The sequence below is a fragment of the Protopterus annectens genome, chromosome 5.part0, assembly GCF_019279795.1.
Source record: "Protopterus annectens isolate FY-2018-M chromosome 5.part0, PAN1.0, whole genome shotgun sequence".
NCBI classification, from domain to species: domain Eukaryota; kingdom Metazoa; phylum Chordata; order Ceratodontiformes; family Protopteridae; genus Protopterus; species Protopterus annectens.
In genome coordinates this window covers 1651011135-1651025171 of record NC_056735.1, presented here as the reverse complement: position 1 = coordinate 1651025171, position 14037 = coordinate 1651011135, and the positions used below count along the sequence as shown (strand labels likewise).

Genomic DNA, 14037 nt, shown 5'->3' with positions numbered 1-14037 from the left:
TACCAATAAGACAAGGCATGCCAAACCTGCCACATCATCAAAGGGCAGAGGCACTCTCAAGTTTCCAAGCTGTTAAGTATAAAAGCAATAGAAAGGGTTCCTCCTCAGGAGCAAGGCCAAGGATTTTATTCAAGGCTGTTCCTTGTTCCAAGAAAAGAAAACAAATGGAGACCCATACTGGACTTGTCATCTCTAAACACTTTTCTCATAGTGCCAAAGTTCAAAATGCTGACATTGCAGCAACTCCTTCCCATGCTGGGCAAGGGGTCTTGGCTGGTCACTCTGGACCTCAAGGAGGCATACCTGCATGTCCCTATCAGACAAAGCTGCAGAAGATACCTCAGATTTCTTGCAGGGACAGAGCATTATCAATTCTCAGCATTGCCGTTTGGCTTATCTACTGCGCCCAGAGTGTTCACGAAATGCCTGGCATCAGTAGTGGCACACTGCAGACTGCAGGGGATTCAAATATACCCCTACTTGGACGACTGCCTCATACAAGCAGACAACAAACAAACCTTAAAAGAAAATTTGGACTATGTCATGCATCTGCTGCAGGCCTTGGGATACACGGTCAACATTCAGAAGTCAAAACCACTGCCATCCCAACAGATTATATTCTTAGGAGCCAAATTGGACACAGAAAACCAAATGGCCTACCTCACAGGAGAAAAACAGCAGCATTTACCAGAGTACTTCAAAGGCCTAGCAAAACTCTCCCAGCTGACTGCAAGGAAAATCCTGCAGGCCCTGGGGTTCATGGCATCTTGCATCCTTCTGATACCTTTGGCAAGACTTCATATGAGAAAGCTGCAATGGTATTTAAAAAACTTATGGTCTCAACACAGCCAAAGCCTAGAGGACATAATCCCACTTATTCCATGTCTGCAAAAAGAATTCTTATGGTGGGCTCAAGCCAGTCAGCAAAACATAGGCATGTCTTTCAACAGACCTCAAGCAGGCCAAATGATTACAACAGACGCCTCAGACCATGGATGGGGGGCGCACATGGAGGACAGATGCATTCAAGGGCAATGGACACCAAAGGAAAGACATCTGCACATAAACCAAAAGGAAATGTTGGCAGTGATACATGCAATCGAGACTTTCGAAAAATCACTACAACAAGGGCATTTACTGATAAGGACGGACAACACCACTGTCATGTGGTACATAAACAAGCAGGGAGGCACTCATTCTTATCCCCTCTGCAGACTAACAATGCTTCTCTGGGAAAAGTCCCTGAGCCTGAAGATACATCTACAATCCCAGTTTGTACCAGGCAAGGACAATGTACTGGCGGACAACCTGAGCAGAAATTTCATGGATCTACACGAATGGATGCTGCATCCTCACATTTTCTCTCAACTGACAAGGACATGGGGAAGACCGGATGTAGATCTTTTCGCCTCCCATTTAAATCATCACCTGAAAAAGTTCTGCACAAGGACTCGCCATCCTCTAGCCTGGAAGATGGATGCTCTCTCCTTCAGCTGGAATTCCCTAAAAATGTATGCATTCCCTCCTCTGCCTCTGCTGACCAAGGTGATACTAAAGATCAAAGCAGAACAACCAACAGGTATTTTGATAGCTCCAGACTGGCCAAGGCAGCACTGGTACCCATTGCTATTGACCATAACTCGGACCGAACTATGGCCTCTGACCCTATGGCCCCTGCTCCTAACACAACACAGTTACAGGACTATACATCAAGACCTGAAATCATTACATCTGACAGCCTGGAGGCTAACATGATTTCTCCTCCTAACTCTCTATCAAAATCGGTTCAAGAAATCCTGCTGGAAGCACACAGGCCTTCCACAAGAAAAACATATTCAGCCAAATGGAAGAGACTCAGCATCTGGAATGCCAACAGGGGTCAGGACACAGCATTACCGAGTATACCCCAGATTTTAGAATACTTGGCAGAACTACTTCATACTGGGCTTTCATACTCTTCAATAAAGATTCATGCCTCAGCAATCTCAGCAAAATACAACTGTGACTCTCCAGTGTTTTCTCATCCGTTGCTAAGACAGTTTCTAAGAGGAATAAAGAATATCAAACCTCCCAGAAAACAGCCAGTACCTGCATGGGACCTCAGTTATGTGTTGGAAAAATTAACTCTTCCTCCATTTGAGCCAGCAGCAAGTTCAGAAATGCAATTTCTTTCATGGAAGACGGCCTTCTTATTGGCAGTCACATCTGCAAGAAGAGTTTCAGAGATACAGGCACTCAAGGCAGTGCCCCCCTTCCTCATTTTTCATCAAGACAGAGTTTCTCTAAGAACCAATCCTACATTCATGCCCAAAGTTATTTCCAGGGTGTCCCTAAATCAAGCTATTCACCTGCCTGCATTCTTCCCCAACCCTCAAAATAGGGGGCAAAAGCTACTACATACTTTGGACATACACAGACAGCTACGTTACTACTTGGACAGAACTAAGGCCACCAGAAAGTCTGACCAACTGTTTGTAGCCTATGCTGCTGGAGTGCAAGGAAAAGCAATCTCCAAACAAACAATTTCAAAATGGATTGGACATTGCATCAGATTCTGCTATTCTTTCCATGGAAAAGGTGTGCCAGCCAATATTAGGCCACATTCCACCAGAGCTATGGCCACTTCCACAGCTTTCCTAAGAGGAGTGGCAACAAAGGACATTTTAGAGGCTGCTACATGGAGCTCTGTGCATACATTTACCAAACACTACAACCTGCCCTTATATTCCAGATCCCGAGCAGGCTTTGCTTCGCCAGTCCTGCAGGGGATTTTAGCTACACCATCCTTATCTTAGTTCCATCCACCCACAGCTTAGCTATGGTATTCAACCCATATGTTATGACTGCAGTTGCATTCTTGAAGGACATAGTACAGTTTTGTACCTACCATAAATGTAGATGTCCGATAGATATGCAACTGCAGTCGGATTTTCCCTCCCTCCTACCCCTCTGTATCCTTCTTTTTGGGTCCCTACCCCTTTTCCCATTAGCTGGGGGTATTCCTATGGTGTATCTGTTTATTACTGTTGTGCATGTTTGGGATTATTTTTATCCATTTACCAAATTTAGCCTTCCTAGGAGGGCACCTGGCATCTGGGGCAAGAAACACTGAAGATGATGGCGTCGGCCGATGCCTTTATACTCCAGCCGCGGTGACGTCGGAGAGGAGGCGACACCAGCCGACGCCGGACTCAGACTTTGGAATTCGGCTGACTGAGGGCTGCCTGAGGCAAGACAAACCCATATGTTATGACTGCAGTTGCATATCTATCGGACATCTACATTTATGGTAGGTACAAAACTGTACTTTATGAATGTTGGGAAGGACAGATAACAAAGAGAGATCTCTTTCTTTCTCTTTGTGACCCTGTTAGGAGGAAGAGTAGTGCCCTTATAAGGCAATGACTGCTTTAGAATTCAAAGATGGGAACAATGAGGCCTAACAACAGGAGGAGATAATTACATATTGGAACTAACTTAATATCCCTAGAGGATTTGAAATAGTGAATAGTGATGAAGTTTGTGACATCCTTAGATGGATTTCACTGTCTTGAAAGCAATATCTGCACTTTGCTTTAGGTGAACTTTTTGAAAATCCTGTTCTGATATAGTTTTATTGTTTGGGGCTAATCTTGAAGAGGATAGGAAGCTGTGATAAGTTTACCAAATAAGATCTGAGCAAGCAGAAGTTTGAATGCTTATCTTTGTATTTATTTGCCCTGTGCTTTCTGACCTTTAGGCCCCCCCCCCCATTTTTTTCCTTCATACTTGGTATCCCTAGCAGGGAAGTGAAAGAAGGCTGAAGTCAATCATTCAGGCAGCCATTGTGGTAGATGGTGTCCTCCTTGGCACCCTGGCAATGAGTGCATTGTAATTCATGCCCTGACCTCTCCTTTGGGTAGGATGATGTGTGATGCCTCTGTAACATTACCACGTTTGCACAGGATTCCACATACCCAGAGTGAATGTTACAACTGAGAGGCATCTTAGTGAACTAAATGCATGTCTTCAGTCTGATGGCCATCTTCCACCCCTCCTTCAAGTGATTTTGGCAACCTGTGACTTGATCTACCCCCTCCATCCATGATGAGCTTGTCTATCCTCCCCATGCCAGTCTCAGCAAATGCCCAATAAGTTAATTGAACCAGGGTCACTTTAGGTGCGCTCTGAATTTTAGCCCTTTATACCACTGAAGCAGGATTTTAGAGCAGTTCTTTGCAGTGGGATGTCCATTGTAGGTGTGTTATACTGATTTAAAAATTATGTACGAGTTGTTAACTATCCATTGTTTTGTTCCCTTTTAGTTATTTTACTGCAGTATTGCAAGAGCATGGACCGCTGGCACTTGATGACAAACTTTTGGTTGGCGAGTTTGAACATTTTCCAACTGAAGCCCAGGTGCTTGTTGAGCAGTGTGGTGGTCTAAAATGTTTTCTTCTGGAATCTCTTCGATTTGTCATCATAAATAATAAGATTGGATTAATGAAAGATGCTGTTAAGTTGCAAGAAAATGCTACAGATGGAAGGGAGACCGAAGGCATAGGAATAGATTCAGCCAAGAAGAATGTATACCTATCCTGCAATGAACAACTGTATTTATCTGGAAGCAAACCCCAACTTAATCCATCTGCTAAAGAATTTAAACCAGTTTCTGGCAACATAACTGGATTTCCAGTAAGTATTTCTAATCAGGATTGTTCCATGAGGGACACCCAAGTTTCACAATATGGAAATCACATTTTTTCTTCACAGAGCACTGTGCCTGTCTTGGAGGGAGTTGTTGGAATAGATAATACTCAGACTAACTGTGGCAGAGTAATAAGTTTCGATGCAAGTTTGCCTGTTATTCCATCTAGTTGTTCAGCATCTGTACCTGTGCTAGCTTCGTGTCCAGCAGTGGCATCTTTTCCCTCATTTCACATGCAGCACAACTCTTCTGTCTCCGGTTACAATGCTGGGAATTGTAACCAAGTAGAAGATGCACTTTTTGTTGGAAGATGCAGTTCAGAAAATAATGTGTTAAACAAGTCTGATAATTTAATACAGCTGCACTCCCCTTCTCCTCCTCCTGCTGAGACTTCTTCAACCAAACATGACGACTTCCTTCTGTATCATGATTTTGGGAACCTAACAGAAACTAGCCTGGCTATGCCTAGAGTTGTGGATTCACAGCCAAAAGAAGAAGGTGGAAAACATCCAGTAAAAAAAATGGTGGCAGTGCAGGTGAGAAATTGCTTCTATTTTTATAATGTTTTGTAATTGTTACTTTGGAGGCATTTATTTTAGTGTGTCCTACCTGCTTAGAATTGCCTTCTTGGTATGGGAAGCCTTTCTGGCAAAATTTCCTCTCAGCAGTTACTTGTAGTGGAGATATTGTCTATTGCATAACAAAATAAGATCAGTACATTTCGTTATAAGTTTGGGTGTTTGGCGTGGGTGTTCACTACCGTCTCAGTTTTTTCTTTTCCCATGAAGGCTACATAAGGGTTTAGGACTTGACTAACATTTTTCACTTTCAAAGGAAAGGTCTGGTGTGATATTAGATAATGTGCCATTAACAAGTTAGAGTTATAGCTAGTGACGCTACTGAATATTTAGGTACCTGTGTAATAATTTTATAAACAAGCAATGTGATTGGGGTGGATGGAGGGACCCATTACATTTTGTCCCTGCTTTTAGAATAATCATGTTTACTAGCACATCTGAAGTAGTTAACTTCATTCTTTCTGCACATATGGGTATTCGGATCTGAGCCGGCAAAACATTTCAAGCATCAGGTCTGAGCTCCAGGCTCCTCCCCTACCTATATTACATCACTTCCTCTTATCTAGCCCCAGATCTCGTTTGCTGCTCTAAGTCAGCATCGTGGTCTCTGAGCTCCAAGCAAGGTGGTAAGGTTTTTTGGTCTTATTAGTGTAGTTGGGTGTGAATACCTTTCCCTTTTCTTTTTCTCCCTTCTTCGCGTTGGTCGTCCTGTTAGTTTAAATATATATATATATATATATATATATATATATATATATATATATATATATATATATATATATAGTGTTTGTGTAGTACTGTTTTGTAGTCTGGTTTCCCGCCTAGGCCCAATCCCTTGTTGTGTGTGTGTGTGTGTGTGTGTGTGTGTGTGTGTGTGGGCGGGCCGATAGGGCTTTTACTGTTCTCCACTATGGCTGAACAGCCTAAGGGTCTTTTTAAGAAATGCACAGTGTGTGGTCATAAGCTCTCATGTGTGTTCTATGTTTAGGGGTCGCCCATCTGTCTGCATCCTGCAACATTTGATGTTAAGTTGTCTATCTCGCCTTCATTCTTGCTAGATGGGTTCGGAGCCGACCTCGGCTCCGACTCGGCCACTCTAAAAGCTCGAGAGTTGGTTCCACCGGCTCGAGGCTCCCCTTATATCCCACAATGCTAGGCGAGAGTTACCTCAGATCTCGTTTGCCGCTACAGCTTCGAGGTTGGTTTTCTACCGGTTCTTGGTAAGTGACTTTTACTTGTGTAATTTAGTCTTTCAAAACCCCTTTAATTTTAATATATTTACTTATTTCCCTTAGTTTAGAGAAATTTTTATCCCCTTCCAAAAATTTCCGTTCTTTTCCCTTAAGTACCTTAAGTTCTTCCCTCGGGCCTACTCACCTTTTCTCTTCCCTAGTGGAGTGTGTGTGTATTATTTTATTTTAAAATCCTAGTTAGTGATTTTATTAAAATTTAACTTGACAGGGTGTAATTAGTGTGTTTGTGTGTGTGTTTGTTTACACCTGTTTAAAATGTCTAAAGAAGCAAAGGTCTCGATTCAAGAAGTGTGATGCGTGCTGTCAGAAAATGTCTCTGACAGACGCTCACACTTCTTGTGTCTACTGTCTGGGGCCTTTGCCTGCAGGACTCCTGTGCTGTGTGCCATGGCTTCAGCCCCAGGGTCCTGCAGGAAAGAAAAAATAAATTGATACTAAGAGGCTTACTCAAGCCAGAGGATTCCCTATCTGTTTCAACAGGAAGCCCTCTAAGGCATCTAGGTCTTGGCTCCGACTACTGAGCCGAGACCTAAGGTTTCTCAACCTCTGCCTTCATCGGCTCCGGCTGGAGCCGATAAGTCTCAGTCCACAGTTTCTGTGGCTCCTCGGCTCGGCGGAGCCGAGGTAATAAGTTCCGTGTCGGCTCCCACCAGACCTTCGGAGCCGACAACTAGGAAGAGGTCCAGGTCACCATCTCTTGGCTCCGTTCATTCGGCTCCAGGATCTCCCCTGCTGTCTGAACGGAGCCAAAGATCTCACTCCTCTAGGTCATCGAGGCTGTCGGATCATGACCTTCAGAGGGTAGTGAGTCGACTTCTTAAGTCCGAGGCACTGGCCCAGATGCTTCAGAGCCCGACTCATCAGTCGATGCCTGCCCGGTCCAGCAACATATTCCTCCTTCGACTCTCTTGAGCTCGGGCGGGTCGTCGGAACCGAGACTGTGATAGCGTCGGAGCCGATACAATTGTCTTCAGCTCCGTCGTCGGCTCCGTTTTCTTCCTTCGAAGAATCTCGGCGCCGGACTTCCCTCGTCGGCTCGAGGGGTGAGTGGCATCGGACCCTTGTCCGACCCCCCTCTCCCTCTCGGTGCTTCGGCGCTGGTGAGTTCGGCTCCGACACCGGCCTCGGAGCCATCACTGTCGGTGCCGAGGGGGGTTCTTAGCTTCTCGGAGCGGGGACCTCTGGCTCTGCCTGACAGGGGTGCATTCGAGGTCATGCGGAGTGTGTTAGAGCCTGGCTCTACTCCACAGTCGGCTCCGTCCGCCCCTCCCTCTCTGATTGCCTCAGGCTAAGTCGACTCACTCCCTCATCCCGGACCGCAGAGAGCCAGCTCCTCAGGAACCCCTGTGGGATTTCATCCTCTTCGAGGCCTCTCCTGATTTGGCAGAAGAGCCCCTCGGAAGAGGAAGTGTAAGAGGAAACACATTGACTCACCTGAGTCCATCACGTCAGACACAGATTTGGATGATTCTGAGGGTTCCCCCCGTTCCCCTTCTGAAGGTGTCTCATTTGCAGACATTCTGGAGATCCTGAAACAGAGGGAAATTGGCCAGCCCTCAACCCTTCGGAGGACGAATCTGTGTATCTTGAGGCTTGGCTCTCGTCCTTCCACCTCCTCGGTGTCCCCCTTGACCCCCTCATGCAGGTGGTTGCTAAGAAGGCATGGACGGCTCCTGATTCAGTGGACCCCACTCCCAGGAGACCCTCCAAGTTCATAACAGCTCCAGCAGACAAAACAGTTTTTAACAAAAGGAGTTTCTGTGGATGCTATGGTGGTAGCTGCTGCCACTAAGAAGGAGCTAGCTGATCCTTCAGTACCTGTCCATCCACCTAACAAGGAATCTAGGTCCATGGACAGGTGCGGAAGCGGATGTTCTCGTCAGCGACATTTACCATGCGTTCGCTGAACTACCTGTGCCATTTTACCGTCTTCAAAGGGACTTGATCAAGGAAGCGAGTGAAATGTTAAAGGACCCTACAGCTGCGGGTTTCCAAGATAAGATGAACACGCAGCTGGCTACCCTTAACTCCATAACCAACTCCTCCATGCGCCTTCTTTCTTACGCGGCTGATGGAGCGAGCAGAGCCGCAGGGACAGGTGTGGCCTTACGTAGGCATGCCTGGATGCGGCTATGCAATTTTGGACCCCTTCAAGGCGTCTTTCACGAACTCCCGTTTGATGGATCATCCTCTTTGGTCCTCAAGTGAAAGAAACCTTGACTAGGTGCGAGACTGATGGCAAGACCCTTTCTGCCGCCGGAGTCCGTTTTCTACTCCTTCAGGCCTTACCCCAAAGGCCAGAAAGGTGGAAAGATGTGGTTCCGTAAACAATCTCAAGGGACTTCGCCTGGCGCACAGAGTCGTTTCCCGCCAGAGGCAGAGGCGGGAATAACAATGGTAGACGCCGCCCTAGGGGCAGGGGGTCCGCAGAACCAGGGCAATCGAAGCCTTCCTGACAAGCCCTTTCAGCATCCCTGAGGTGTTGCCCGACTGCCCATCTTCGAGGCAGTCGGGGAAGATTGTCACTGTACCCAGAAGCCTGGCTATCCCTGACTCAAGACAAATGGGTACAGTCCATCATTTCGAAGGCTATTCTATCCCCTGTCTGCGCTTTCCAAGTCCATCAAAAGAATGCCTTCCAGATGTTCCCCCGTCTCAAAAGAATCTAGCAGTTTGGAGATTTCAAAACTGCTTGCAAAAGAGCAATTCAGCCAGTTCCAGCAGACCAGCAAGGATCCGGAATCTACTCAAGGTTCTTTTTAGTTCCAAAGAAAACAGGGGACTGGAGACCAATTTTGGATCTCAGTGTCTTGAACAGATCAGTCAAGAAAACAAGATTTCGGATGGTCACGCTGCAATCCATCCTTCCCCTTTTGGGCAAAGGAAACTGGATGTGCTCTATAGACCTTCGGGATGCGTGCTATCACATAAAATGAACAGACGCTCCAGAAGATTCCTCCGCTTCAGGCTGGGAACCAGTCATTTTCAGTTCAGGGCCCTGCCCTTTGGTCTCACCACTGCCCCGGTGTTTACCCAAATGCATGGCAGTGGTAGCTTCTCACCTGAGACGACAAGGATTCCAGGTGTTTCCATATTTGGACGACTGGCTCCTCACAGCTCCCACCAAGCATCTCCTTCTGATGGCCAGAGATTACACTTTTCGCGTTTGTCAAAAGCTGGGTATTTCAATAAATTGCGAAAAGTCTGTTTTGTCGCCTTGTCGTACTATTACCTACATAGGCAAATCTAGATACAATAAACATGTCTGCAAGACTAACACATCAGAGAATAACAGACATTCACAAATTGGTATCACTCCTTTTCAACAACAACAGAATCAAAGCCAGGTTAGTTCTGAAGGTGTTGGGAATTATGGCAGCCATACCTCTGCTTCCATTAGCCAGATACCACATGCGGATCCTTCAATGGATGCTCTTTACTCAATGGTCATACCAGCAACTTCCAATGTCTCACACCATTATGATCACGCAAGCGTGCAAAAATCATCTCATGTGGTGGATGTCTTCCCCCCAGCTCTTGTTGGGAAGACCCTTTGTTCCACCTCCTCCGGTTGCTACTCTGACAACGGATGCCTCCCTGATCGGGTGGGGGGGGCATTATCAGGGCAGGACGGTCCAGGGCACATGGCAACCAAGCGAATGCCACTTGCACATAAATGTTCTGGAGATGAGAGCAGTGCTTTTAGCGTTGCAAGCCCTTCAAGACTCTCTTCCCTTGGGAAAGATTGCAATCCAGACAGACAATATGTCTGTAGTGTGGTACATCAACAAACAAGGCGGAACCAGATCATACCCCTGTGTCGAGAAGCACTCAGACTGTGGCAATGGGCGATTTCTTCTCAGCGGTTTCTGATAGCAACGCACATCCCCGGGAAGTCCAATCAAATTGCGGACAAGTTGAGCAGAGCTATACTCATGCCTCACGAGTGGTCTCTGAAAGACTCTGTAGTGAGAGAAATTTTTCTCAAGTGGGGTCAGCCTTGCTGCGATCTTTTGCTACTCCCCAAAACAGCAAGTGCAGAGAATATTTCACTCTATTCCCTTTACCAGGCCAACCCAGCAGAGACGCTCTAGTCCAAGTTTGGCCCGGGACTTCTGTATGCATTTCCCCCTTTCCCACTGACCTCCCAAGTAATCCAGAAAGCTATCGCTCAGAAGGCCTCATTGATCCTCATTGCTGGTTACTGGCCTCGACAAGTGTGGTTCCCCTTTCTACATCGTTTCTCTTGGGCGACCGTGGAATCTGGACCTAGTTCCAGATCTTTTGATCCATCAGTCGGGTCAGTTTCATCGCTCCCTCCCTCTCTGAACCTCACTGCTTGGTTCCTCCAGTTCCAACCTTAGCCAGGCTTCCTCAATTATCTCACTCTGTTAGAGATATTTTGATAGCTTCCCATAAATCTTCCACTCGAAGATTTATTTGAGTAAGTGGAAACGCTTCACATATTGGGCTCAAGGAAAGGACATAGATCCTTTCACTGCTTCCATCCAACTAGTCCTTGATTTTCTAGCTGAACTCTTCCATGCAGGTTCATCTCCTCTACACTTAAAGTTCAATTGGCAGCTATTTCTAACTTTCATGTGGGTATTTCTGAATCTGCCCTAATGTCCCACAAGCTCTGCAAAGCCTTTTTGAAAGGAGTTTTTCTTCTCAGACCTCCTATAAGAAATCCTCCTCCTCCTTGGGACCTAAATTTAGTTCTTGCTTCTTTGATTCTTCCCCCTTTCGAACCTGCAGTCTCCTGTTCTTTAAAATTATTATCATGGAAAACTCTTTTTCTGGTAGCTATTACATCAGCTAGAAGAGTTTCAGAGCTTCAAGCACTCAGCTGTCGTCCTCCTTATCTTTTGTTTCATAAGGACAGAGTATCCTTACGAACTAACCCGTCCTTTTTGCCTAAAGTGGTCTCGACGTCAAATCTAAATCAAAGCATTGATCTACCTGTCTCCAGAATACTCCAATAGGTCTGAACAAAAATTACACTGCCTGGATGTTCACCGTCAATTGAGGTATTACTTGGATAGAACTAAACAGTTCAGAAAATCTGATCAGCTGTTTGTCTCCTATCGAGGAGAGCAGAAAGGGACTTTCAGTTTCAAAGGTATCATTATCCAGATGGCTAACATCTTTGATTTCCCTTGTATATGAAATTAGACATCAAAAGCTGCCTGATAAACCTAAGGCTCATTCCACCAGAGCTTTGGCTACTTCTTTAGCCTTCCAAGACAGACTGCCTATTGACACCATTTGTGCAGCGCTACTTGGGCTACTCCTCACACTTTCATTTCTCATTATAAGTTGGATTTAGCTTCTAGACATAGAGCTAACTTTGGTTCCACTGTTCTCAGGAGTCTGTTCCGTTAGGCCACCCGGGACAAGGTGCTAGGGGCGGTCCCATCCAGCAAGAATGAAGGCGAGATAGACAACTTAACATATAGAAGTTATGTTCTTACCATAACGTTCCATGTTAGTTGTCTTCTTCTCGCCTTCTTCTTCGCCCCACCCTCCTTCCCACTGGCCTGGACAGACCTAGAGGAGTTGTGATTGTGACCTCTCTTTCTACCACCTCTTTCTTAGACATATGCTATTATGCATATTTCCTGGTTCAGGATGTAGGTCACCCTTCTTTCTTCCTGTTGTTAGAGGTGGACTCTGTTTTACAGTTATTCTGTTACTATTATAAGCTGGGGTTAGCTTACAAACGAGATCTGAGGTAACTCTCGCCTAGCATTGTGGGATATAAGGGGAGCCTCGAGCCGGTGGAACCAACTCTCGAGCTTTTAGAGTGGCCGAGTCAGAGCCGAGGTCGGCTCCGAACCCATCCAGCAAGAAGAAGGCGAGAAGAAGACAACTAACATGGAACGTTATGGTAAGAACATAACTTCTATTTCAGGCTTTAACCCTAGGGCACTGAAGGATCGTCGGGCTAAGCTTGTGGCTAAAGGTCTGCAGCCAGCTTCTGCCCTGGAGTCTGCCTCGGTTTCCTCCCCAGCCAGTGACACTGTGCAGGCAGGGACTCAACCTCCCGACAGGCCTGCTTCATCATATTTGTCCCAGAGAGGTAAGGACAGAAGAGAGAAGAAGCGCCACAAAGAGAGGGACAGGCCCAGAAAAAGATCACCGGACAGGGAGTCTTTCTCCAGCCCTTCTTCAAAGGCACCCAGGTCTCATTCTCCTCTGCTCCGCTCTCCCTGTTTCTCGCCAGAGCCGAGGGAGCTATCTGAGCCGAGGCACTCCCCTCAGATCTGGCCCAGACCCGAGTCGGTCACTTCCTCCAGGTCGACTCGGAGTGTCTCCGAAATTGATATGGACAGGCTGATGAGGAGGTTCATCCAGAACCAGATTCAGATGGGGAGGGTCCTCTCCCATGGGAGAGGGTTCTTCTACAACTATGTTCCACCCTATTTCTCCTTCCCCGATCCGACCCGATGCTTCGGGGTTCTCGGGTCCGAGACCTTTCAGAGCTGTTGGGTCGGCACCGATGGTTCTCATTTCCTCGACGCCGGCCGTCACCATGAGTTCCTCGGATCCAATCTCGGATCCAGGAGAACTCTCTGAGCCGTAGTCGGGGAGTCGGACCCGAGGGTCGAGATCTTGCTCTTTTGGATCCCATACTCGGTGCCCAGACTACCGTGCCATCTGCTCCGATCCCTGCTTCGGATCCGGGGAGAGCCTCGTCCTTACGAGCTACAGAGGTGTGCTCTCCATCGGCATTCGGGGCAGTGGAAAGGGTTCTCTCCCAGGGGTTGAGGCCACAGCTCACCTACTCGGATCCTACCCAGACCCCTCTGATTTTGGATTCTGCTCCCATTACCCTGTCTCAGGGACAGTCCGTGCCAAAGCAACCCCAGGTTATTCCCCTCAGGGAACCCCCTATAGGCTTACGAATCCTTTTCAGAGTCCCACTGGAGAGGAGCCTCATAAGAGCAAGTGTAAGAGGAGGCAGTTGGACTCCCTGATTCCATTACCACCGATAAGGACTTGGATGAAGGAGAGGGTTCCCCCAAATCACCTACCAAGGACGTCTCATTCGGAGACATTATGGAGATCCTCTGCCAAAGAGAAGGTTGGTCAGCCCCCAACCCCTCTGCGGATGAGTCCGTATTCCTGGAGGCCTTTGGCGCGGGCCCATCTACTTCCTGGGTCTTTCCTCTAGCTGATCCTTTGGTGGACCTCATCACCACTAGGGCATGGAAGGATCCTGACACCATAGAGCCTATACCCAAAAGGCCAGACAGAATTCTTTCCCCGCTGTCAGACAGGCAAGCATGGTCCAAGGGAGCCCCTGTAGATGCTTTGGTGGTTGCAGCAGCCACAAAGAAGGAACTGGCACAGGAGAGTTCCTCGGTTCATCCACCAGACAAGGAGTCTAGGTCAATGGATCATTTCGGGAAGCACATGTACTCGTCAGTGACATTTTCTATCCGTGCGCTGAATTACTTGGCACATATCATCCATCTGCAGCGAGACCTTATATCAGAACTAACTGAGTCGCCCC

General features: G+C 47.0%; 1 protein-coding gene across 1 annotated transcript in view; it reads left to right on the top strand.

The window, feature by feature from the left end:
- Positions 1–14037, top strand: part of TTC3 (tetratricopeptide repeat domain 3) — a gene marked incomplete in the record, with an annotated part of 2769029 nt that overhangs the window by 1528245 nt on the left and 1226747 nt on the right. The window contains 1 exon segment of the mRNA XM_044072025.1: positions 4305–5223. Coding sequence (XP_043927960.1) covers positions 4305–5223 — 919 coding nt within the window.